The sequence below is a fragment of the Taeniopygia guttata genome, chromosome 11, assembly GCF_048771995.1.
Source record: "Taeniopygia guttata chromosome 11, bTaeGut7.mat, whole genome shotgun sequence".
Classification (NCBI taxonomy): Eukaryota; Metazoa; Chordata; class Aves; order Passeriformes; family Estrildidae; genus Taeniopygia; species Taeniopygia guttata.
In genome coordinates, this window is record NC_133036.1 from 7,788,124 (window position 1) to 7,813,639 (window position 25,516).

At 42.5% G+C, this 25,516-nt stretch overlaps 1 protein-coding gene and 1 long non-coding RNA gene across 2 annotated transcripts in view; one reads left to right on the forward strand and one right to left on the reverse strand.

Moving 5' to 3' along the window:
• The first annotated feature begins 9,906 nt into the window (after nt 1-9,906).
• Nucleotides 9,907-25,516, forward strand: part of CMIP (c-Maf inducing protein) — a 129,752-nt gene continuing 114,142 nt past the window's right edge. The window contains exon 1 of the mRNA XM_030282083.4: nt 9,907-10,904. Coding sequence (XP_030137943.1) covers nt 10,608-10,904 — 297 coding nt within the window. The 5' untranslated portion in view covers nt 9,907-10,607. The remainder of the gene's footprint in view (nt 10,905-25,516) is intronic.
• On the reverse strand, nt 10,486-11,376 carry LOC140684859 (uncharacterized). The gene is made up of 2 exons (XR_012057756.1): nt 11,253-11,376; nt 10,486-11,022 (listed from the first exon to the last, which is right to left on the reverse strand). It is a non-coding gene; the product is annotated as an uncharacterized lncRNA (long non-coding RNA).

Consider the following 25,516-nt stretch of genomic DNA (forward strand, 5'->3'; position numbering starts at 1 on the left):
GTATTTCTCAGGAACTGGACTGAATCACAGCCAGATGTCATGGAGGATGTAGGTAACAAACCCAGTATTTTCATGTACAAAAATGTTGTGTTCACAGTGTCTGCCTGACAAAGGTGACCACATTCCTCAGAATACCTGGCTACCAATGCTAAAGACTTCTGATTCTGGTATATCATGATGGTATCTGTGGTCTTGGGGTGTGTAACAGCTTCCAAAACAGGAATTACCTTCCTCTTGTTTGAAACAGAGAATGTCACTGTACGTGGACAGGGCCACTGCTGCTTCCCTGTGTTTCCCCTGATGAGTGCTGCTGGTTCAGTTGTTTACACTGCAGTTGAACTGGGAGAATAGTGAATAGTGCAGAGAAGGGGTGGTGAGTCAGGCCCATGATTAAGTGCAGGAAAACAAGCTGTGTGTGCAAAGTGATCTGGGCACAGGAGCTGGAAAATCCATCCGACCCCTTGTGCTGCTGGTTTGAGGAGACTTGTGTTATGAAAGTGTTCCTGGGCCATTATTCAGACTTATTTTTCAGGGGATGCTGGCATGTTTGGAAACGTTGCATTTACTTCCGTTTTAATGTTCTTTTGTTCTGCATTCTGCCTCAGAATAATACTTTTCCCTGTGAGCCGGAATTACAGCTGGAACCAGAGTACGAAGTCACCAGATACTTAATCTGCTATCTTAGAAATCTGCCTCACTCAGAGCAGTTAGAAATCATTTTCCCTATCTCTACCCACAGTTTCTCAGGGTGCCCTGGGCATATCTTGTGAAGGTTCTCCCTGCTTTTATCCTTGCTTTGGGATCAGATGACGTCTGGCTCCATTGCTTTCTGAGCCTTTGGATAATTTAGTCTTTCAATTTCTCTTCCAGCATGATCTATATGATCCTCCCTTGAGGAATTTTAATGTCTGGAATGAACTCCCCCATCTCCTCTGGAGAAGATTGAGGCAGATGATTAACTGTAGCCAAATCTACCTCTGTTTCTCTCTAAATTATCCCTTACTGTCTCCTCCTTCCTTCCCTTGATTTTAACTAAAAACCTCACGAAACATCTGACTTCTTGTTTTTTCTAGGGAAAAATTTTAAACAAAACCACATTCAGGCACACAGACATACACACACAAGGCAGACAATGAATGCTCAGAGCCAACCAGCAGCATGCTCACAGAGGCAGGCTTATATACAGATACAATGACGTAAATCAACACCCAGAAGCATTTATTAAATTACCCAGATATATACACAGAGGGACAGGCAGATGGGTTAAGGCTGCATTTTTATTGGTGGATAAATGAAAACATCACTTTAATGCCCACAGGAGAGTATTTTGGAAAAGCAGTGGCAGCAGCAGCAGATTTTAAAGGTGATAATATCTCTTTATTCACTCTTGCAGACTAATTGGCTTGTCCTAGGAAAGGTCAACTACTGCTGCATAGCAAGTGTGAACCCATACACATTTCATAATCAAAAATCAGTGTGAAAGCAGCATAGCAGTCAATCCCAAAATCATCCCCTGTTCCCAGGCAAGGAACGGTTCCTGGAACTTGCATCCCTAAACTCCCACTTTTGATTGTTCTGGACAGCCATGACTTCCTTTTCTCTTGCTCAAAGATAGGAGAGCAAACTGAATCCCTGTGTACAGTCACGGGAAGAATTATTCCCAGAACCCAGCTTCACAGCTCTCAATGTATTAAATGCGCTTTTCCTTCAATGCCCATCATCCTCCAAGCATGGAGCATTAGCTCCCACACCCAATTAAGGAGGCATTTAGCCATAGATCTAAGTTAACTGAAACAGCTGCATGAATTAAAGTGCACAAGTATCTGTCTTTTCAGGTCCACACGCAGGATTTCTCATTAAAAGCTACTGCTAAGCTAACTGTAATTTCCTGAGATGACCTTGAACCATGGGACTCACCTGTATCTTCATTAGGGTTGCAGTGAGGTGTAAGTTACATACTACGAGGCTTCTAAACATGACAACTCAGCCCCATCATCCCTGCTTACACCTTCCTACCCACTGTCCCAGTCCTGCTAACTTCACCCAACATTTTCTTTGGTTCTTGTTTCACTGTTTAATTCAGATACTGTTTAGGACTGTTGTTATCTTTTCTCTTGACTGCAAGACAAACCTCAGCTGCCTGCACTCACAAACAAGGCCTGGAACACACAGAATGCCTTTATTCTGCTGCTGTTGATAATGATAACCCAACCCTGCTCCATGCTGCCCACGTTGCATCCGCTCCCTTTGCTCCCATCACCTGTGTGGCTGTGGTAAACAGATGTAAATTGATATCTGCCTTGGTGCAATTTGCTGGTGGAGTTAACCAATCCACAAGATGTTTTGCAGCAACAGCTGTACCATCCCTGATGCTCTCAAGGTCTTAGTAGAGGCTCAAGAGCTGGTGCTGGATAGCTGGTGTTTTCCTGCAATGTCTCATTTTGCATTTTTATCTTAAAGCTTTCTATAACATTAGTGAAGACCTTAATCCAAATGTACTCTTTTCAGTTTATATTTTTCATGTTCTGAAAAAATAACTTTATATACTGGAAGAAATTTATATATCATAGAAAACACCTCCCGTCTGTAATGTTGTAATAGCTCAAAAACTAATTTTAATGGTCAGCTGCAGCCTTGGGCACTATTAAAGTTACAGGCATAAATTGTTTCTTTTTTTTAATGACTTTTTTTTTTTTTTTTTTGCTTATGATGTGTGATGCATTTCTTCTATGTATATGGTACAGTCTGTCTGTTACTGACCACCTGTTCTTTTCAGAGAATTCTCTGGATTTGTCATCTTCTTGCTCTGTTGCATTTCACCTGGGGACTGTCCTAAGCAAATGACTGGTTTTTTTTCTATTTTCTGTTGCCTTTTGGATTGTAAGGCCTTCAAGGATATTATAGTTCCAAGAAATAATCTATGCTCTGCTGATGGGCAGATAAAATGACAAGGTATGTAATGACCAAAGTGTTCCTTTAGCTGTACCTGTGAATCTATAACCATGAAAGATAACCACATTAATTTGATGCACCTCCCTGTCCTTTGTATCTGTTTGCTTAGACTTCTTAGGCCAGGGTCTCTGTTAGATGTATTTACAATCTAACACAATTTACAATCTTTGTTGTTCTTAGCACAACAAAGTCTCCAGCACTGGAAGATGTGCATTATCATCAGATGGGAGCTTACACTTTATAGCCCAGCTCATATAAAGGTAAAGAAAGGATTGTGGAAAAGTAGGAGAGTTTCAGCTGCCTTTTGTGTAACATTGTTTTGAGGGGGTTGTAACACAGGAATTTCATTATAAAAGCATTAATTAAGGATGTTTTATCTTCTCTTTCTATGGTACCTCTTCACTGGAGGACCTGTGATACTAATCCTGCTAATACTTGATGTTTTTTCCCTATTCTGCTTTTTTTTCCTCCCCTTGGTCTTTAAAAAAATAATCCAAGCCTTTCAGCAGTTCATCCACTTCTAATTTCACTTCCCCATTTGTTGTCAGTGTGAGAAGATACACTTCCCTAATCTGGGGACTACTTTTTTCTTTGTTAGCTGTTCTTCCTCTGTTTTGGGGAAACTTCACCTTATTGTGACAAGCTCAGAGCTCTGCATCATACCCCATACTTCCCTTTGACTTTTTATGCTTGGTTGTCTTACAGTGATGTTTTATATGTGTCAAGAGCTAATAGAGCATTTCAAACTGATTAGCACTTGCAGCTTGGAATGACTAGGAGGATGTAATCTATTGATGAAATAGGAGATATGAGCTGGAGGTGGGAACAATAATGCAGTATAATGGAAATGGTGACTTTTCACTGTGTCCTGCCAAATGATAATTTTTACATACATCCTGATGGCAGTAAGCATGAAAGTAAATGGAGATGGCAGCCTGATGAGAGCTCACCTTTTCCAGGGTCTTTTCCATGCCTGGGCATGTGGGTAGCCCTGGAAGAACACCATAAAGAAGAAGTTTAGAACTGTTGTAAGTTGGAAGGGGGAAGGTGAGGGATACCTTTTCTGTATTATCTGGTTGGGAGAAGCAAAGCAAGAAAAGAAATTTCAGGCACTTTCCTCTCTGTATCTTCTCCTTCTCTCTTTCCTAATGACTAATTGGTTTTATTTGCCTCTTCATTTCTATTTGTTCAATTCAGATTTAGATCTGATATTGTAAGAGTTGGGACTTCCTCTTTCCATTTAAATTAATCCCTTCACCACAAAAACTCTGTTAATTTTACTTCTTTTCAGATACATTTAACCTACTTTGTATAGTGCTTCATCCCACTAAATCAGATCTGGGAAAAGTCAGACTTGAGTGCTGCTCAGATCAGCAGATGGCAGGCTCCTTCTAGCAATTGGTACCACCAGCTTCATCCTACATCCCCCTACATCAGAGCATCTGATGATGACAGGCAGAAAAAAAAGTATTTCTGCATCATGCACTCAAGAGTGTGCATTATGTCAGTGAGGAATCAAAGATATATTTGTCCCCAGGGTCTGCACTGCTCGCAGTCAGCCCTGTGCTGTAATGTGCATCCACTGGGAAAGCAAGAACCCAGAGACTGAGTAATTTGGAGAAGAGTAGAAATCTGAATGCCAGAGATGTCAGAGAATTGCAAGCTCAAAGCAGAGTCTGATTTCCCACTTACTACTCCTCTGTGAGGTGTCTCTCAGAATTACTGTTAGTCTCAGGAGTGGGTAAGGAGAAATTTGGGAAAAAGAAAGAGCTCCTTGCAAATCCAATCTTTATTTTATACACCCCTGATCAATGGTTCCCTAATCAAGGCCTCCCTTTCCTCAGGGGCATCTACTTCTTGCAGGATGGCTTCCTTTAATCTTTATCTATTTAGGTTTAAATTTCAGTCACCCCTTTTGGGAAGCAATTCAGTTGCCCAAAGTTTTATGACTTACTGAATCCTCTTAACACCATCACACTGATTAATTTAAACACACTTCAAATGCAGGATTTCTAGTACTACTGAGACTGCATCTCTTTGATGTTTTAGGTGTTTGCTTGAATGTGTTGTATCCCCCAGTTTCTCTAAAGAGTGGCTTGAAAGTATTTTTTAACAATACAGCATTGTTATGAAAATGAGCTGACTAGTGAGTCCAATAGCAGGAATTTGCTCTGAGTCAACAGTGGCAATTTGCAAGCATTGACTAATGAATTCCATAATCCAGGCAGCACCTCTGTGAATAAGGGAAGAAAGCTCCATTATCTCTAATATGCATCGAGGATCCAAACATGAGAGGAGCAGCTGCTGTGTAAGAGTCTAAACAGATATTGAATACAATTTGGGAATTCCTGGTCCTTGTTGCTCTGCTTGGAAAAACCCTGATCTCACATCTCTGAACAGAAAACTCCCAAGGATGTGCTAAGCAGACAAGAGAAGTGTGGGGTTTTCTTTTTTGTTTTGTTTTGTTTTGTTTTGTTACAGAAAGCATGACTGTTGTAGGCTCTTACACCCTGTGACAGAAAATTTCAGTGAGAGACAGTAAAAAGAGATTGGTCTTTTCTTCCCTCTTTGATTGACTGGGAAAAGTTTGCCAAGTCATGTGTTAACGTTGTAACAATGGAAAATGAACCAGGAGTAATTAATAGTGTAGTAAGTGATTATTATTCCTTTTTCTTGTTTTCTCTTTTAGAGCATACAACAAATCTGTGAGGACAGTGGTCAGCACATCCCCTGTTGAGGCATCTAATTGTCTGTGTCTGGCCCTGGCCACAGCTGCTCTGTTCCCTCATAGCTTGACAGGTATCCACTGTATGGGTTTACACTCAGACAAGGTGACTTTAGTCAATATTTTTTTCCTGCATAGGTTTTGGCATCTCAAGTGTTTTCTCATGGGTGTTCCAAGCCCCTCACCACTATGAAACCTGTGCTAGTGGCGCTGAGCACTTGACACAAATTGCTGCTTTCTTTCCCTTCAGAATATCACATTTCTTTTGTTTCTAAGACATGGTTGTAGGTGGGTGTTACTAAGCTTAAGAAGGTATGTCAGGAGGCTGCTTCTGTGTTAGCAACCAGAAATGACCTCTGCAGAACACCTGATGGAACTGAGTGTAGATCTCCAAGAGACCAAATGCTGGAAATGCATAAAAAGTAGCAGCTTTTTACTTAAGATTAGAATCCCAGGTATTTGCTAGTGATTGTGTTAATGCTCTTTCCTGATTTTACAGACATGCAGCTGAGCAGATGAATATTCTGAATAATATATATCACAACTGAGTTGGTTTTGGAAAAGGGGGAAATAAGTCTGTTGCTGACCCAGAAGTCACATCTACTTTAAACTGGTAGGTTTAGCTCCAGTGGGTGTATCCATGGTGGGTATATCCCAGGTTTCCAGGCTACAGTGTCTTTCAGGAAGCAATGCTTCTGTTTACAAAGGCTATTGTGAAATGGCAGTGAATAATAAAAAGAGGGCAAGATACAAAGAAGTGCAAATGAAAGGGCAGAGTCCAGGAGTGTGCAGAGTCCAGGAGTACAGAACTGGCAGGTGGGTCTGAATTGCCCTTCTGCCAATGTCCTCTCTTCTGGAGAAAACATCTTTACCTCTGCTCACTTTCTTGCCAGCCCCACTTTTTAGTTTTTGTCCAATTGCCCTGATATTTGTGCAGAGTATAACAAATCTCTCTATCTCCTTCCCTATTCAAATTTGAACTGTACCTAGAGGCCCTGACTTAAAGTAGCTCTTTAAAGTAGGATTAACAATAGTGAATAAACTATTAAATTTTCACTTTCAGAGGTTGTGTTTCTCTTGTAGCACAGAAATGTAGTATTTCTCACAAGTTCTTGAATTATTCAAAACTGATATCATGCCCAGAAGCATCTTGTGAATAGCTAGAGGTATATTTTCACTGACGTGCTTTTTATTTACTCAGTTTTTATTATTTAAATGAATGATTGTCTCATATTCACAATAAATTTCTGGTTGGATTTGTTCATTTGCAGGGAAAAAAGAAAACACACAATTCCCCAAACACCACCTTGAAATACTGCCAAGCAAGTATACCTGAGATGTCTGTTGTGCTGCATGGAGCCAGAAGAGAAAGTCTGGAAGAACAAAAAAGCCAGGATTGCAACTGATCCAACTTCTGTTTGCTATAATTGATAGGAGATATGAGGAAGGGTGTTAATTTTAATGTGTTCAGCCCTGGGTCACACACCGGCTATTTATTGTGGGTTGGATGGCTAATGTGCATTTTGGTCAGCTGGGCAGCCAGCAGCCTGTTTCAATTTCACCTGTCTAGACAGGGTTTTGGGTTGCCCTGTTCTGGCAGGCAATGTGAGATTTCATGCCTTGATCTTATCATGCTGTGCTGAGTTTACTTCAGAGAAAAGAACACCTGCAGCCTGAGAGTGGGGATTCAGGGGGAGCTGCAAATGCACAGCATTTGGATCTTTGTCCTTGACAGGTGTTGCTAGGAGTGGCTTTTGCAGTGTCTCAGTGGGTTTCAACACTTTGGAATGGTGGATTTCCAGACTTGGATCCTTTCAGGTAACTCATAGGTTGATCACTATAGACCAGCCTTTATTTTTCACTGCCTTCTATGGAACACAAATGGAAAACAACTGCTCTAATGTTCCAGGAAATTCACGTAAGGACACCAGACTCTTACATAACGTCCTCCCTTTGTCAAGCAGCTCTCAGAGAGGACAACTATGGTAGATTTAAAGCAGTGGTTTGAGCAGGTGGCTCATTTGCACAGACATTCACTGGAATAGTCCCACTGGTTTTATTTCCCAGTGAAGTGTTGGTGCAGGTGAGTGTATGCGGACAGTCCTACTATCGACACAATTAGCATTTGTACCAGAACAGTGCCTGGGGTCAAACAAGAACAGGCCTCCCTTGTACCAGGCAGCCTATGAACTCCTGGAAGCAAACAGTTCCTGCAGTGAAAACTTGCATCTAAACAAAGCTGTCCTTTCCTACTTTGGTTTGCAAGTAATTTTTATTATGATTTTTATTGCAGTTCCATTCATATTTATAGGTATGAGTAGATCTGGGTTTGTTTCAGGGTAAATGCCTGTGTCATTCACCCCTTGCAGTATATGGTGTACAAAGCTCTGTGGGAACTGCTTGTAATGTTTACTGCACAATGACCAGTCACTTTGCTTAAGTTCAGGAGGTAAGTGGTTACCAGGACTATGAGATACTGACAATTTGAACCTCTATAAAAGAGATTTTTGTCTTCCTGTTGGTTGTATTATTTATGTCATTAAATGAGTTGCTTTCTTCTAACCTTTGCCAAGTTGCATAATTTCGTGTAGTTTTATCAACTGGTACTTGGGAGTACTCTGGAGACTTCCTTGCTTTTTATAAATAATTTTGATGCTGACATGCAACAAAAGTATCTCTCAATTGCTAGTAATTGATAGGTTTAAACCCCTTCCTTTCTGAAAGTGTTTAGACAGCAATTCTCCTGTCAAATGCAAGCCTATTTCAACAGAACAGTGCTGTAACAACACGTGATGGACATGCTCGCTGTAATTGTGGTCCAGCCGGTCATGTATTGTCTTTGACAGCAGCCACTACAAAAGGTTTTATGGCAAAGTGTAAGCCAAGCGCTTCCAGTAGCAGCTCGCCTCTCCAACAGATGATCTGTGTGTGACTCGTGATGCGAATAGGTCAGATGAAAGAGCTTTCTCTGGGGTGGGCTGGCGATACTGCCCACAACTGCTGGCACCTCTCTTGGCATGGTGACCTGGGAACTATTGCACGGGGAGATGCCACCAGAAACCAAGTCAGGGCACACACTCTGGAAAAATTGTCTCACCACAGAGCAGACCCTTTCTCAATCTCCGTCAGTCAGAGGTGAGCTTACACTTGTAAGTATTTCAAGTATAAAGATTTATACTTTCTCTGAATATGTTGCAAGCACAATCTAAAGCAGCCCTGTAAATTCCTTCTAAATTCTAGACCTTGGTAATACTCATTGTGAGGGGTCCTGCAGTTCAATGGCATGTGCATGCATTACATAAAATGTATTTTCTTTAATTGGTCCTAACCTGGTTGTGTAAATGAGGATATTGGAAACAAGATCTGAGTTCTACCACTGAGAAAAAAAGCAAGTATTGATGGTATCATTTCTCTGGGCATGGCATCCTTATTGCACACAGCATCCCTCAGCTGTTAAGCGGTTTAGAAGGCTTAGAAGGGAGTTGGTTTCTTCAATGCCTTTTTTTTTTTTTTTAACATAAAGGACTGTGCTGCCTTGCCGGAGATCAGAAGACACTCCACACCCTGCTCAGCACAGTGTGATTAGGTGCTGCTCTCAAGGGTCGGTGCATTAGGGAGCGCAGCCATTCCCGGTTTCCCCATGAAGCCAGAGGAAAGGGAATATCACTGCTGAAGTGCCAGCAGCTTGGCACGGGCTTCCTCGGCCATTCTCTGCGGGGGTTGTACAAGAGCTTAACGCTGGGGTGAGGATGCTCAAAACTCAACCTGCGACGATTTGTCACCGTCAAGGAGCGGTGGTCACAAGCCCTGTGCCCTGGCCGGGCTGCTGCCAGCGGGAGGGACACGGACCGCGCTGGGTCTCCGGCATGGTGGAGGGGCCTGGCGGCACCTCCAGCCCTGATGAGCCGCGCTAGGCGAGCTTCAGGTTGGGCGTCAGGAGGGATTTCTTCACAAAAAGGGCGATCAGGCATCGGAACGGGCTGCCCAAGGAGGTGCTGGAATCACCGTCCCTGGAGGTGTTTAAGGAAAAGCCAGGACACGGAGCTCGGTCACAGGTCGGAGCCGATGATCTCAGAGGTCTTTTCCAGCCCGAACGATCCCGCGGCTCCGTGAGGGGCGCGGTGCTTCCCGCGCACCTCCCGCGGCCGCCGCTGCCCGGAGCGGCTCCGCGGCCATTGACGTCAGGCAGGGCGGCACGTGACGGCGGCGGAGCCAATCGCGGCGCGCGGAGCCGCTCCGGCAGAGGGGCTGTGTCGGCAGCGCCCGCCGCTCCCGCCTCCTCCTCCTCCTCCTGCCGCGGCGGCGGCGGCGCGCGTGGGGACCCGCGCACACAGACACGCACACACAGAGGCGCGCTCACACACACACCCGCACCCACATACATACATACATACATACAGACATACATACATACATGCACGCGCGCTGCCGCACGCTCCCGCGCACACGCCCCGGGGGGAAGGAAGGAGCCGCTACCGGACGCCCCGCAGCCCCCGCCGCCACCGCCGTCAGGAGCTCCCCGCGCCGCCACCGCCGCCACCACCGCCGGCTTTTGTCCGCCGCCCCCGCGGGAGCCGACCCTCCGCTCGGCCGGCGCCCGCCCGGCAGCATGGACGCGGCGCTGTGACCCGCCGGGGGCGGATTGGGAAGTTTGAATAAGGATTTTATCGCTTCCCTTTTCCCCTTCTCCCCTCGGTGCGGCTCAGTCCCTACCCCCATCTTCCCCGACAGCTTTTGTTGTTCTGTTTTTATTTTTTTTTTTTCTACAGCGTGCAATTTTTTTTTTTAATCTGCCGCGTGGGGTTGGATTTTTTTTTTTTTTGTTACAGTTTTTATTTTGAATTTAATTTTCTTCGGTTGTACCCGTCTCTACCCGCCGTAGAGACCGGTGCCCCGGAGCGCCACCCCCGAGCCGGCCCGCGGGGCTGCCATGGATCGCACCGGCGGCTCCGGCGGGGGCAGCGACCGCAGGCAGCCCGAGGAGAGCAAGCCGCTGCTGGGCGAGATGTCCGCTCCCGAGGGGAATAAAATGGGTGCCGCGCCGTGCCGGAGAGCCCTGCTCCACTGCAACGGCATGAGGTACAAGCTGCTGCAGGAGGGGGACATCCAGGTGTGTGTCATCCGGCACCCCCGGACGTTTCTCAGCAAGATCCTCACCTCCAAGTTCCTGCGGCGGTGGGAGCCGCACCACTTGACTCTGGCGGACAACAGCGTCGCCTCGGCCACGGTAAGAGCCCGCCCGGGTGCAGCGGGGCCGGGGATGCACCAGCGGCCGGACCCGGCTGGAACCCCCGCGGGCGAGGGGGGGATCGGCTCGGCTGCGTTCCGGAATGCCGGCGAAAATCCTGAAAGGATTCCCCCCCCGCCTTGTTCGTAATCCTTGTTCGTAATTTTCGCAGTTTCGGTGTTGGTTTATTTTGTTATTATTTTCCGAGCAAGGCTACTATTACTGTTGTTATTGTTGTTGAATTATTTTTCCTTTATTAAAAAACAAAATTCCTTCCCTCCTAACATGACCACGACATACATTCACCATACCGAGCCCTTTGTATCCGAAACCGAAGTCGGCAGATACCTGCTGGCACCTTGGCCAAGTTGGAGGTGAGGGAGGTGGAGGATGCTTTTAATTCGGGAGCGAAGGCTCGGGTTGTGCGCGGACTTTGCTGTGGTTCAGGCCTGCTCTGGGGGCTCTGGTTTGGCGGTCACATAACCTGCCCGGATACAGGCAACGTGATTGGAAAATATGGAGATTCCTTCAGGGTTTTTCTTCCTGCTGGAAAATGATGCAAGAGAAAAAAATGCGAGGTGGTGATATCAGCGTTACAGAAGATGTACTATAGACGGATGCAGTCTTAAAAAATATGATTTATATTTTTTCATATCCAACTTAAAATTTATTATTTGAACATTTGTGGAGTATATAGAGCGATTACACAGATTTTATCTAATAAGCGATTGACAAAGCATGTTTTACACTGATCTTTAATCACTCGGTACTTGGATTCTGTCTTTTTTTGATTTATATGTAAATGTCTCATTTTTCTCAATGGCTTCATTCTGGCCTTCCTATAGGACACCGATACGAGAGAGTGGATTGGCTTTTGTGTAGATTTCTGTTAATGGTGTATTTCAGTGGATTTCTTCCAGCCTGTGCTGTGCTCGGAGGTTGGGTTTTTTCACACCTTGGTGCACAGACATAGTGTGTGTAAATGCCTCTCCTGCATCATGCTCTGCTCTGAAGTATTCAGAGCAGGTTTTCAGTGGGAGCTACTTTAACCTTCAGGTAGGCCAGCTGCCTGTTCTCACAGAGCTCTTTTTTGTGCCACAATGACATCTCTGCTTGCCGTTTCCACTGGGCTCTCCAGGATGTTTCAAAGGGAATATTTTCTTTCTTTGATAGAACTACTGCTTAAAGGGAGAAGGAAGATTCGGACCAGCACTGTTGGAGAAAGCTCCTGAAAGACACAAGCACGAGGAGTTTTTGCAGTTCTTCATTTTGTTAAGATACCATCATTGTAGAGGGGGAGTTGAATATTAGTGGAGATGAGGCATTTTCCTGGCAGTATCCATAGCCGATTATTTCCAAGTCGAGGAGGAGGATACGTGTAGAGAGAGGCACGATCACGCTTCAGATGTTGTTCTCTGCAATGTGGCAATACCAGGCAAGAAGTTGTATTTTTACAGGACACGTCAAACTCTGCTCGCTGTCACCAGAGAAACCATCTCTGAAAAGATTTCTGAAGTCCTATGGGACTGTGCTTTAATTAACGTTAAGGTGTTCTCATTCCTAATTATTTTATGTGTATAAATAGCAAGAAGATACTAAAGCATTGTGCGTAGCATTGCAGGCTCCATTTTGTTGAGCAGTGCTCTTCATGCTTGGTCTTGTGCCTTATCATTTTTTTCCCAGTGCTAACTCATCCTACAAATACAGTTGGTCACAGAAATATCTATGCTTTATTGTTTCAGATAGTGCTTTTGGTTTCCAGGGTGTAATTAGGGCACAAGGGTAATATCTGCATTCACTTGTTGCCTGACTCTGTGGGTAGGTTTAGCAGGTATCTTTCAGATGTTGGTTCTGTGATACCTACATTTTAGTAGTTTTCATTTGGAGCTGGAAAGATGAGATTTAAGCAAAATTCATGGTAGTTTAACCCCCACTCCCTACAGAAATGGGATACAGACACAATGCCAAAACCTCCTCTAACTGGAGGTAGATATTTGAATGCAACTAATTTGGTTTTCAAGAGCCACAGAAAAATATCCATTTTGTCCATTGAAAGTGACCATTGAGAGCACTCAACAGCTTTGATAACAAGGTCATTTTTACACATGGGGCTTTCGACAGGCAGGATGCTTTATGAGCAGCCAGTAATTAACCTTCACATCATCCCTTTGCAAATCCTCTGGCATGACGAGTTTTACTGCATTCTATATAACATGAACAAAATTGAACGGGAAAATAACATCGCTTTGTTTTGCATTTAAAAGCAAAAGTTGTAATGACAGCTAAATCCAGATCTGGCAAATTATGTCCCTAAGTACAGAGGATAAGTTATTTGTTGATTCTAGGCACTTTATATCCTTTTTATTGTCACTTGAGACGTACATTAGAATTAAATTCTTCTCCCCACAAGCTCTTACTTGTCAGTCCCTGGGCTGCAATATAGAAGTTAGCATTAATTTTGTATGGATTATTCATCTATAGTTTATTCCATGAATAGACATGGTATGTGTCCGCATATATAAGTCTGAATAATGAGACTCAATCTACTTTTTTTTTTGAGAGATAGCTAGTTATGTTGTTTATTTAGGCAGCTACAATTTTTGTGCTGACAAGATAGTTTTTGGTAGCAGAAATGCTATGCAAGAACACAATGGAGCAACTGTTGGGCCATCTTATTTTAGCAAAATTTAGGGAGAAAAACCAATAATGTTCTCTATGAAGTGCATTTTTTTTGACATGATGACAAGTGACTTTCAATTAAAGTAAGTCCATTTAATCAAATAATAATAAATAAAGTGTATTCTGAATTGGTATATGCACCCAGTTAACAAATGCAGAAAGGTATTCATTTGTAGACAGTCCCATAACTGTAGATGTTAGGACTTCTGGTTAATCTGATTTATGTGTGTTTCCATTGTTTATGTCATGTTCTTATTTCTCAAAGAATTGCTTAAATATAGCACAGTGTCACCATTACGGTTTCACTCACATCATGTCCAGGGTTTCATTCTGGTTAAGGTTTTTTTGGAGAAAGTGGATACAGATCTGTAGCTTTTATTCTATTTTGTTTTGTTACTGTAAATGCTAAAGTCCCAGTAGGAAATTTTGACACTTAGAAACTTTGTTTGTCAGACAGCAGCTTGCCTGGGGATGAATTTGACTTTCTCCCCCATGGGAGGAATAATGTTTATTTTATAAACACCTACCAAACTCAAATGTAGCACCCTTACTAATTTTTTTTTCACCAGTGAGATCTGTCCCTGCACAGCTTGAGGGGCAGAGATAGTAAAAACAAATGCAGAAACAAAGTGAAATGTAATATTTCTTACTTTGGGAGGGGCAGGGTGGGGCTAGGAGTAACCCTTTCTTCAAGAGAAATGTAAAGTTTGATTTTCAGTACTTTAAACATAGGTGTCTGACTGTTCTGTGCCTTTCATATCCTTCTGCATTGTATTTTTCATGTCTCTTTCTTTTCTCTTTCATTCTTTCTCTTGCACCAATGGGGAGTAGATGTTGAGGACAATGAGTTTTAAAGTCCTGGGTTGCAGGGAAGACTTGTGATACATATGTATGTACAGCAGACAAGGAAAGAATAAATAAGTGATTCATTGTCTCTGGCTAGGGATGGCCTCTCTGATTCCCATCTGGAAAGATAAGGCTTTATTGAAACCATGAAGTTACTCATTAATATCCCTCAAGAAGGTGGAAACTTTGGCTTTTCATGCCCATTTCACATTTCTCGGTTTTGCCTTGGCAGGTGGGTTGGGTGTAATGTAAATGTTGTGTTCAAAGCTGGTGGCAACCCTGGAAAGACTTGAGTTTCTTTTAAACATGTTACTGTGCAGACGTGATGTGTGAGGACAATAGTTTATTGACAGGCTGGCTAATTGTAAATGCCTTTGAAACAAGAATGTCAGTGGATTAGGAACTGCATTTGTTTTTTCTTCTAGAGTCTAGAACATACCCAGTTAATATTAAATGAGGCAGGGCAGGATGATCTGTTTCAAACAGGAGAAGTGGAGTAGAAAATTGTCTTCTAATTGTTTTTTAAAATTCAACAGTTCTGCTACTGCATGTGTTTCAGCATGCTATTGCATGTCTTTCCTTCCTTATTTTGGTAAAGATAGAGCAAAAATTCTTATCAAGATGGACTCATTGTTTACTTTAGCACAGATTCCCATTAGTTAGAAAAACACACTTTTAAAAATTAAATTTCCCTTTAAAAACAATTAGCTGAAGTGGGAACTGTTATGCAGAGCTCAAAAGTTTCAAAACAATCTTAGAAGAATTTTTAAAGCTTTCCTGAAAAAAGGAATACTGTAGTATTATTCAGATTGCAAGTAGAATTAATATGAATTTATAATAATAATAATAAACAGTCAGTTGAGTAAGCCAAGTGCTGTCTTTAAGGTGTGTTGATGAGGCTCTGCAGATGTGGCTTTAAACTAGATTGGTGTGTCTGCCATCATTACATGTATAAATAAGTATGAACACAGAAATAAAGCAATTTTAGATAATTTTTTGATTTGTTATAATAATCGAAGGATAAATTACTATTTATATTTAGTATTTCTTGTGGTTTACTGTTGCAGATGATGGCTTTCATTTGATGAGAAGTGGTACCTATAGGTTTTGGGTGTACATATTTTACCTGTTCTGGGTTGCTGCTGTCTCTCAGGTATTTGGCTCGGGTGCATCAGAAAGAGCACAGAGTGTTATGATTTGCATAAAAGCCATGACAATTTAGAATTCTCTGCAAATTGAGAACAAATTGCTCCATGTTATCTGTACTGATGAAATTGAGATTCTCTTTTACAAGAGAAGGCAGGCATGTGCCTGCATTAACAAACCCCAAATTTTTCTGAAGACCTGGTGCTTTAATGGAATATTGCTTTGCTGTGACAAACCTATTTTATTGCTATATTAGTTAGTAGTTCAACATAAGAAAACCTAAAATGATATTTCTTTAAAGTTGTTTAATGCCTATTAAACATACCTTTGCATATATAGTTCCTGCAGTGGTTAAAAAGCATATTTATAAGTCAGTAGTGTTAAGGTATGTGTTTATATGTCACAGAGCGTATATAAAATATGAAAACAGAAGCTATATTCATTGACAGAGGGAGAGCTCTCAAGGCTATTAGTGTTAGCACCCAGCCAGTAAATTTTACATGTTCAGGAACATAAATAAAAAGGATACTCAGAAATACTTGTGCCTCATTTTTCGTTTTGGCTGGGGAGTAAAAGATGTGGTGCTAGTAACTACGTGGTGGTAATAGTCCCCATGGGAGAGACTGTAAATTGCCTCTGGTCCTCAGTGGGACCTGATCCTGCATCAAAGCAGGGCCTGGAAGAGCTCAGCATCCCTCATAGGGCTGGGCCTTTGTGGAGCTCTGAATAATACTTTTTTTTGTAGTGGAACATTATAACTGTGATTATAGTAGTGATAGGAAAGAGTCTGATGGATCCTCCAAGGTGGGGTGAAGTCTTTCTTGGAAAGGATGTGCTGCCCAGAGGAGCTGTGGCTGCCCAGTCCCTGGAAGTGCCCAAGGCCAGGTTGGACAGGGCTTGGAGCTACCTGGGCTAGTGGAAGGTGGCCCTGCCCATGGCAGGGCGTGGAACAAGGTGGTGATCCTTAAAGATCCCTTCCAACCCAAATCACTTCACCATTCTGTGAAACTCTGCAAGATGTTTGGTTTCTCAGAGGTGAGAGGCTGCGCTGAGAGTCCCATCTGCATCAGTGTTCCAGTGTGAAGGGTTGGGTTTGCTTTGTTAGCAGCTGTGGGAGAGCAGAGGCTGAAGCTTTGGTCTCCCCAAAATCATTCACAGACCTGTGTGCACTGTGGGGCCTTTTTGGAGGAAAAAGCTGCTAGGTTTAGTACATAGAGAAGAGTGATTTTTTTGGTACTGTTCAATTTATTGCATATAATTTGTTGGTACTTTTGAGTACCATATGAGTTTAACATGATACAATTTCCTTCTATGTTAATAAGTATGGCTAACCTAATAGGGTTTTACTCATCTCCTCATATAGGATTTATGAGAAAAGAGACCTACCTCAAATAGTTCAAGCCTTTTGGAGTCTTTATAAGTAATTAGATTGTGGGTTGCATGGGTAGATTGTGGCTTGTTTATTGGTGTTTTGAGCAGTGCTAGTTGCATCAGTTTTGTTCTGTGTGTTCATAGATAACATAGTGCTTGATTCCACAAACAGCCAGGTGTTGGAAGATGATTGATTCTTCAGCAGTATAATCCACTCAGACTGCTTGTGCATGTATGTGCATTCAATAAAATCACTTTTTTTGCACCGTCTGCCTATGCAGCATCATTGGCAGCAGTGCTGGCTGAGTCAGCCCTGGCCTGTGCTGTTCATTCCTGCATCTGTGCCATACCCTGTCAATCCATATTTTGTAAGTGCTTAACAGTTTGCAGGGTCAGGTTGAGAAAAAATCTCTGTGAGCTGGCTGAGGAGCACTCTCTCTGAACCTTTTGCAGATTTGTTGTCTGTCTTTTCACTGGATCAGGGAGGTGATGTGTTTCAGTGCATAGTCCGCCAGACTGCTGAGGAAGAAGAGAGCGGGAAGCATGGCAGGCTGGAATCTGTGCCAAAAAAAATGGATTATTTAATCATTGCGTAAAATTTTCCTGTTTTGCACAATATTTAAGAATGCAGGGACAACACCAGGAAAGGGAAAAGACAATTGAAAAGCATACATTATAACTGATCACGTCAGTGGTGAATGACGTTTTAGCTCTTGTGGTTGTGGAGGAAAACACGAAGAAGTCAGAACCAGATGCTAAGTTAAAAGGCCTTTACTTCATAGGCTTAAAAATCAGGAGCATTTAACAATGCTCTCTAGGTTTTGGAAGAGGGGACTCATGTTCCAGGATTTGTGGACATTTGTTGTTACCAGTGCTGCCATTTCCAGTACTTAAAGTGGTTTGTTGGCTTTGTCACTTGGGTTGTCCCATGACTGATGGGACAGGGCCAGTAGAGTGGGAAATACAAGCAGGTGACCTGCCAGGCACAGACTGGTGTCCAGGGCATGAGGGTGTGGTGAAGGCTATGTTCTTCTACTTCAATCTGAGTTTTTAGTAAGCTTTTAAATAACATTAAGTATTTTTTTTTGAGAAACTTAATAGAAAGGCATATTTTTTCTGGATTTGAGTATTTCTGCTAGACGTGTGCCATTACTAACTGAGCTTAAGAAACTTGTCAAGTTGCAATTACTTAAATCTGAACTGGAAGTACACTCAGTCACGTACATTCTTGGTCTCGCTCTGTTGAAACCAGGAGGGTAATTTGAGGAGAGGGATTACCATTCATTGCCTGTAACGTGAATGGCAGGATGTGCTGTTTGGAAAGCCAGGAAGGTTCAGCGAGGGATCACCGTGCAGCTCGCTCCTGGCTGCTGGCTGGGGGGCATGGCTGACTCTCCTGTTTGCCTTTTCCAGCTCTCAGAGCCCCATTTTCTCCCTCTGCTTGGCAGGTCTCAAGGTGCCGAGTGACCTGCAGTGGCTGGAATGGCTCTTCCATGAGCGAGAGGGTTGCTGGAAAATTCCCTGTTAGGCAGAACTGGTATAGAAGCTGTTGCTCTGTCACCCATTTTATGCCAACTCTGTCCTGGTGGAAAGTGAGTTTGTGACACTCATCTATGGGGAAAACCACACTCAGAATGCTCCAACCATCACTGCTGCTCTGTGGGACATGTGCCAGCTCTGTCCTGTCTCCCTTCCTCAGACAATAGAGTTTTAATAAGAAAAAAATGCTGCTTGCTGCAAGTATCTCTCTTTTCCCCCATTTGGACTCAAAATTTGCTGAAATGCTGCTGTGGTATGTGGTTGTGGCTGGAGTTTGCAGGAGGGTGGATCCTCTACAGAGACAGCTGCTCCCAATTCCTTGAAGGCGTAGGAAGATGCTGCTGCTGCTGCTGCTCTTACCTTGATATTTGCACCTGTGGCCACTTTCACGTCTGAGGCCGTGGCAAAGTGAGAGGTTTAAAATGGGTAAGGCTCTTCTGGGCCCTTGGAGCACCTCTCCCATGTCTGCTCAGAATATCAACTTGTTTTAGGGGTAAGAGTTCTTGCACTGTTCAAAGTATGCTGCAGCTTCCCTCAAGTTCTTATTCCTGTGACTGAGGGATTGCATGATTTTCTCATTGGATGAAAAATTTAAGAGGAATAATTGCTTTCATTGATTAAAAGAGTAATTACCAGGACTTCAGAAAAGACGACTAAAAAATGGTTATCTAATGCTTCTTAAACTCCAGATCACTAATTTCTTGATATTAAGAATGGGACTGTTGAATACTTGGCACTGTCACTAAAGAACTTTTCTTTCTTGGATTTCTAGTGCTTAAAGAAAAGCTAAATAAAATGAAATATTTTTCTCTTTTTGAAAAATTTAAAACTCAAACCTTATTAGCACACAGAAATGGATTTAGGTTTTCTAAGATTTTGTTTTCAAAGATGCCACATGTGGTACAGTAAGTGTTGCCTGAAGAAAGCTGAGATTAAGCTAAATCAGAGGGTTTTGTTGAGAATACATAATTGTATTCCCAAATGCAATTATTTTACATTTATAGTTTGCATAATATTTTTATTAGACCTAAAGAGAAACTGTATTAGTAGATGAGAATCAGAAATAGTATTTTTTTTCTTAGAAATAAGTTCCATATACTTTGACGTATGTGAATGTCCATGCATATTTTATGGATGAGATTTCTGATGATGCAAATCCAAAGGTAAGGCAAGAATTTTGAAAAAAAAAAAGGGGCTTAGTTTTTTATTTATGTATGGACAATTAACATCAACCTAGCAACGTTAGGTAAGTGCACTTGCAGTGGCACAATTCCAACAATTTTTAAAAGAACACCTATTTTCCCCCTAAATCTCCTAATCTCCCATGGTGTGTTCCCTGCAGTACATTTCAAATAGTAGTGAGCAGGTGTTTCTCAATGGTGAAGCTGTGATACTGCTTTTTTTGTTTCTTCCCAGTGTTTTGGCTATTTGAGTATAAGTGTTTGGGATTGGCAGGTGAGAAACGAGAGTTTCTTGTTTGCTACTGTAATAAAACTAGTGAGTATTGTGAGCAGGTTGTTTTAGCTGTCTAGAATAAAACTGAATGACTTTGTTATCCATTTCCAGGGATGAGCATTATTAACAGTGAAGTAAAGATTGCTTTAAAAAAAATAGATTTTGAAACTTGCCAAGTAGACTCCCAACTTTTTAATCAAAATACTAAGGGTGTGTAGGTTTTTTCTATAAATATGAATGTCTGTTTGACCTGTGAACAAAAAAGAAGAGGGATTATTTTTGGCCTTTAAAACAGTGAAAAAAGATTTTTGGATGACAGTATATCTTCATTCTAGTAATCCTTGGCTTTAAAATCCACTATGCTTCAACCATCTCCAAGTGGTTTCTGGTCAGTATTTTCATATGTGGGGAAAACAATAAGATTAATTGTAGATCTGACATGTTTGCCACTGTTGGTTCATGCTTAGTTTGCAGTTCCTTCTTACTTGGTGTGTGCATCTGTGGTTCACTCTGGAGGTCCTAAGGTTGGACACCAAGGACCAGTAGTGCCTTTCCCTAATGCTCCAGATAAATCACTGGTGGGACCTGGAGCAGAAATGATTTTCCTTTGCTTTGTCTGCTAGGCTGCATCTTCCCTCCTGATTTTGATGGCTATTAATTTTCTTAATGGGTGTAAATGTCATTAAAAATCAGTGGAAGCGTGGGAGAATGACTGACAGCAGAACGTGGCCCAGAGTGTCGTGCTCTTCTTACTACCCTTCAATCTTCCTGCGAAGAAAATGCCTGCTGGGGAGCCAGGTGCCAATCAGTTCAAGTCTTTGCTTTCTGCAGCATGTGTGCTTTGTGTATTCTCCTAATAGTCACTTCTGACAACCTACCACTTTGCTCTTGCTTCAGAGGCTGTTAAGACTGAATTCAGAAATAAAGAGTAAGTCAGGGAAACCTTGACTGCACTGAAATTTTCAGGATGAGAATGAGCTTGCAAAATTGTTAAAGAAGCAGGGTGTTGTGATTCCTTTTTGTGAAAAGATTGGCAGTTCTCTCTCCCTTCTCAAACCTTGGATTTACTATACAGACTTCTTGATGTTGAGCTCATAAATTTAGGAATCCCTTGAGAAGAATATGATTGCAGAGGCATCCTAAAACACCATGTTTCTTTCTGGTACAATACAAGCTGTTAGAAGGTCGGAAACTGAAAGGAGAACTTTGTGTGGATTGTTAAATAGAGGATCTATGGAAGATAATGCAGTTCTTGAGATCTTTTATCCTGGTGGCCACGCAGTTGTTGTGGCTGGGATGTGAGTATTGCGTTGAAGGGGTGGCTGCTCAAGGAGAGGTTTCTGTGCCGCGGCTGGTGACGCCAGGCAGGGCGCTGGATGTCAGTGCAGGAGCTGCGAGCCTGCCTCCAACGCTCTGATGATGACTGCTCTGGTGTTCCGTCATCTGAACACTTTGCTCGGTAGCCTGCCTCTGAGAAAGAAGGTGGGAGGAGGGGAACGAAACTGTGAAAGGCCCAGTGGTTCTTGAAGAACAGCATTTACTTTCGCAGCAGAGATTTCCATCTCCTTCCGTGGACTGTGCTGAATGAGATCTGTGTTCTTGTCTTGCTGCTCAGCAAGACAAATGCCCGTAGTTTGAGTACCTGTTGATTCCTTGTGGAAGATAATCATGTTCAATGAAGCAATCATGTTCCTTATCCACAGGAACGTAGAACAGAGATGTTTATTTGGGTGTCTGGAGGAAGAGAAAACAATGTCATGTTACAGATGTTGTTCAGTCGTTGCTTAAACCAGAAGAAAATCTATGCAATTGCTGTAAACTTCTGCCTTTAGTAAATAGGTTATATGGCACAATTATTGAATTTGAAAAGGAGCTTCAGCTTATTTTTTCAGTGCAGGAACACTGGTAATTCTTCAGATATTCCATACTAAAGGAATAGCCACTCCAGCTGTGTAATAAGGGCTTGAAGTAGAATTCCCTATCATGTTTGGTATGAAATGCAGCCCCTATATGGAAGGGAAGAGTGCTGATGAAAGATATTATGCAGCATGACTTTAGTTTTTCTGTCTATTCTTTGTGTTTCTTTCAGATCCTCCAAGTTTTTTCTTTCTTGTTTGTTTTGGTGTTTTTTTTTCCCTCATTGTCAATACTGCTATAGTGACTTTTGAGGAAAGATTTTTAATTTTTAACTAAAAATTAGCCTGACATCCAGAGCCGTGGAACAGGCTCATCCTCTCCCAGAGAAGCAAATGTTTTGAGTGGAGTCTTGGCACTGAAAATCCCATCTGCTTTGCAGTCAAATAATGTGGACATTGAAACAAGCATAAAACTTGTGTTGGCACAGAACTTTGTTACTGAAGGTGGAAGTAGAGACACGGTCAACATATCTTGTCTGACTGAAAACACATTTCCTAAGGTTGGGTAATTAATCTTTTGTGATTGCTGTGGATGGAACAGGAAATAAGACTGGAAAAGCTTGAAATGAAATGAAATGTGCAGGACTGGACATGCATTTGGTATTAAATATTGACCTACCCCTTCCAGGTAACCACTTTGCCTTTGCAGCCCAGCATTTGCCCTGAAGACTGCAACGTTTTCTTTCTGTGGTGTTTATAGTGAAAAATTTGTTGACACTGGGAGATGTTTCTAGTGGCTTCTTGACTAACACTAGTGTAAGCTTCTTTCGGTGCTATGTCACTGCCTCCCTTGATACTAATCTCCTGATTTATTGTAAGTGATTTCAAATGTCCCTGGTGACTTGGGTTGACTAATGTACTTTAAATATGGTGAAATCTTATAATCTGTTGTGGGAGTTGACTGTGGATCAGGCTGCTCCCTCGTGCAGGTAGACAGCATAGGAAAGTGCCAAGCCCTTGGTGGTCCTTACCCAAATAAACACAGGAGCAGGTCCTCTGCTGCCCTGCCTGTGGATTGGAGTGTTGGTTGGTCAGTTTTAAACCTGGGATGAGTCGGGATTGAGGTAGCACGAATTACCTGCATTATCTATGTATTGTGTGTTCATGGTACTGCAGCACAGCCTGAGTGGGCTTGAAGGAGGAAGGGAAAGGAAGGAGGTGATGGGAGGAAAGAATTAAAGCAGCTTCAGGGTAGGGGTCGGATGGGTCTGTGTGCTCCAGCTGCAAAGGGAAATCTCTGAGCTGGTGGCTGCAGTGTGCTTGTGACTGGAACGTTTTGACTCATATCGAAGGGATGTTGTCCACAGGGACAGCACGAGGCAGTGATAGCCCACAACGTGTGAGGCCTGTGCCATTGTACCTTCCCTTTTGAACACAGTTAAAAAATGGAGGGAATGTTTATGTTTGGTGGCTTATGTGTTTCCTAGTGCCTCTTCATTTATCATACCCGCTTTAATTGAGATAAAGATGTAGTGCTGTGTAACGTTATCTAGGTTTAACGTCAGCGGTTCGGGAGGTTGTGTCTCTACTTGTCAGATTTTCTTAGGAGAAATAAGAGAACAAACTTACCCTGTGCATCTTCTTGCCTGTACAGTCTGTACCTGGAGATCTTCTGAGTGCTTCTGTCTTGAGACCTTTGTGTCTGATCTAAGGGTCTTGCTGTGCTCAGATTTCATGTTACCCATTTTATATTTTGGAATTGTAAGAAAAACGTATACAAACAATGCTCTGCTGTTTCCAAACACTCTGAAGTTTCCCCCCTTTGCTTCCTGTTTTTGTAGCGTGTTTGTGAAAAGAACTTGTCTGCTTTGCACTGGAGTTAGGCTTAATGTAAATGCATTCTGCATCAGCTACTGTGTGTTCCAGCATGCAGGGACCCGAGCTGCTCTTCAGCAAGCGTCATTATTCTTTATTTATGGTAAGACTAGATTAAAAAAGACTGGTGCATGTAAAAGTGAAAGCAGAGGCAGTGTTAAATTGAGCAGTCATGAGCTTGTTATTTCCCTTCCCCCAGTATGCAAGCCAGTTAGTAACCTAGTGATCTATACATGAGGCTTTAATTGGATATATGCCCAGAGTGCTGATTAATATGGAAAAGCTATAAAGGCATGGGTTCACAAACTTTATTTGACCACATGAGGACTGTCTGTGTGATCCCATGTGGAATGTGTGAGGGATTCTCAAAACAAAGAAATACCTCAGTGTATTTGCGCAGATCTGTAAACCACGGGATACAGAGGTGATGTCTCTGCCTTAAAGTCAATAGACTGTCCATTAAATGGGACTTCTGCAGCCTTATGTGGGGCTTAGGTACATCTGTGGCCTCTGAGTTATTTGACTTCTTAAATTTTAGTTTGATAATTGCTGGTGGTTTCTCTTTACAATTGGATATAATCTTGGCTGCCTCTGGAGATAAGGGGGGGTGTGAATCTCTCTGTAGTGAAATAAAAACAAGCAGATGTCTGACTGCAGCTGGCTAGAGATAAATCATTTCATATAAACTTGCCTGGAGAACATGATTTTACTCTTCTATAAACCTATACTCCAGGGGGAAGGGAGAACCCCCATTAGTTAATGACACCCTCCTGGCCTGAAATTACAGTGTTTCTAGTTTGCAAATCACATGAAACACAGACTACTAGCTGTATTCAGCAAAGACTTTCTCAATTTTAAAAACACTTGTAACACAGATTTTGTGTCTCTTCTGGGAATTTTTTATTTTTAATTAAAATTGCAGTATTCCTAAATGTGTAAAACCAGCCACAATCATGTCCCTATATTCTCCAAGCTAGTTTAATATAGGTAAAACCTCTTTTAAATTGGCATGGTATTGCGATAGAGAGTTTGGTGACTTGGGAGAGCCTTGCTGCAGAAGCTGATCTTCCTGACCCATGGGGAATGGTAAGGCATTCCACCTGTCTCAGAACTCTGTTTTTCCTCTTTACTCTCCTCTGCATGGTTGTTTGGCGCATTATTCAGTTGCTCACTGGAGGTGGCGGGATGGAAATGTTACCTCCTGTAGCATGAGCCCTAACAACATCAAAAGTGGGGAGCTGATGGTAAATATACTCCCATAGTTTCAGAAAATAAGGTAACCTTAATTAAAGTTCTGTGCCAGTAGTTTCAGTGTTTGAGTCCAGCAATTTGCCTGACGAAGGCAGAGAATAGTCCTGAGCTCTCTGCCTGCAGCAAGAATATGGGAATTGAAGTGACTCATTCCCAGGGACACAGCAATGGGAATAAGGCACTGCTGCGGCTGAAGATAATTCCCTGGAAGTCTCTGTTGTGTAGAATGCATTAATTGAAGAGATTCATGAGCTGCTTAATGTCACATCACTTCATTTCCTCGTCAGGGAACTGCAAGTCTCATCTGTGTAGGAAAAAGCCAGGATCTCTCTAGTTGCAAGTAAATCTTGACCATTGTAGAAAGAGAAATATGTTGTTAATTGTATTTGCCCTGTATTAAACCCGTTGCTGTGTAGTTCAAATTTTCACTTGCCCTATTACCTATCAGCTGTGGGGGCAAAGTCAGCTGTGTAAAGATGTGCATTTGTGAGTGCCCAGAAATGTGAGCAGTGGAGACGAGGAGGGAGCTGTTTGCTGCTGGGTTCTTCAGTGCAGTGCAGCAGAAGGATGGGTGGTTCCTGTTTGTAGCAGATC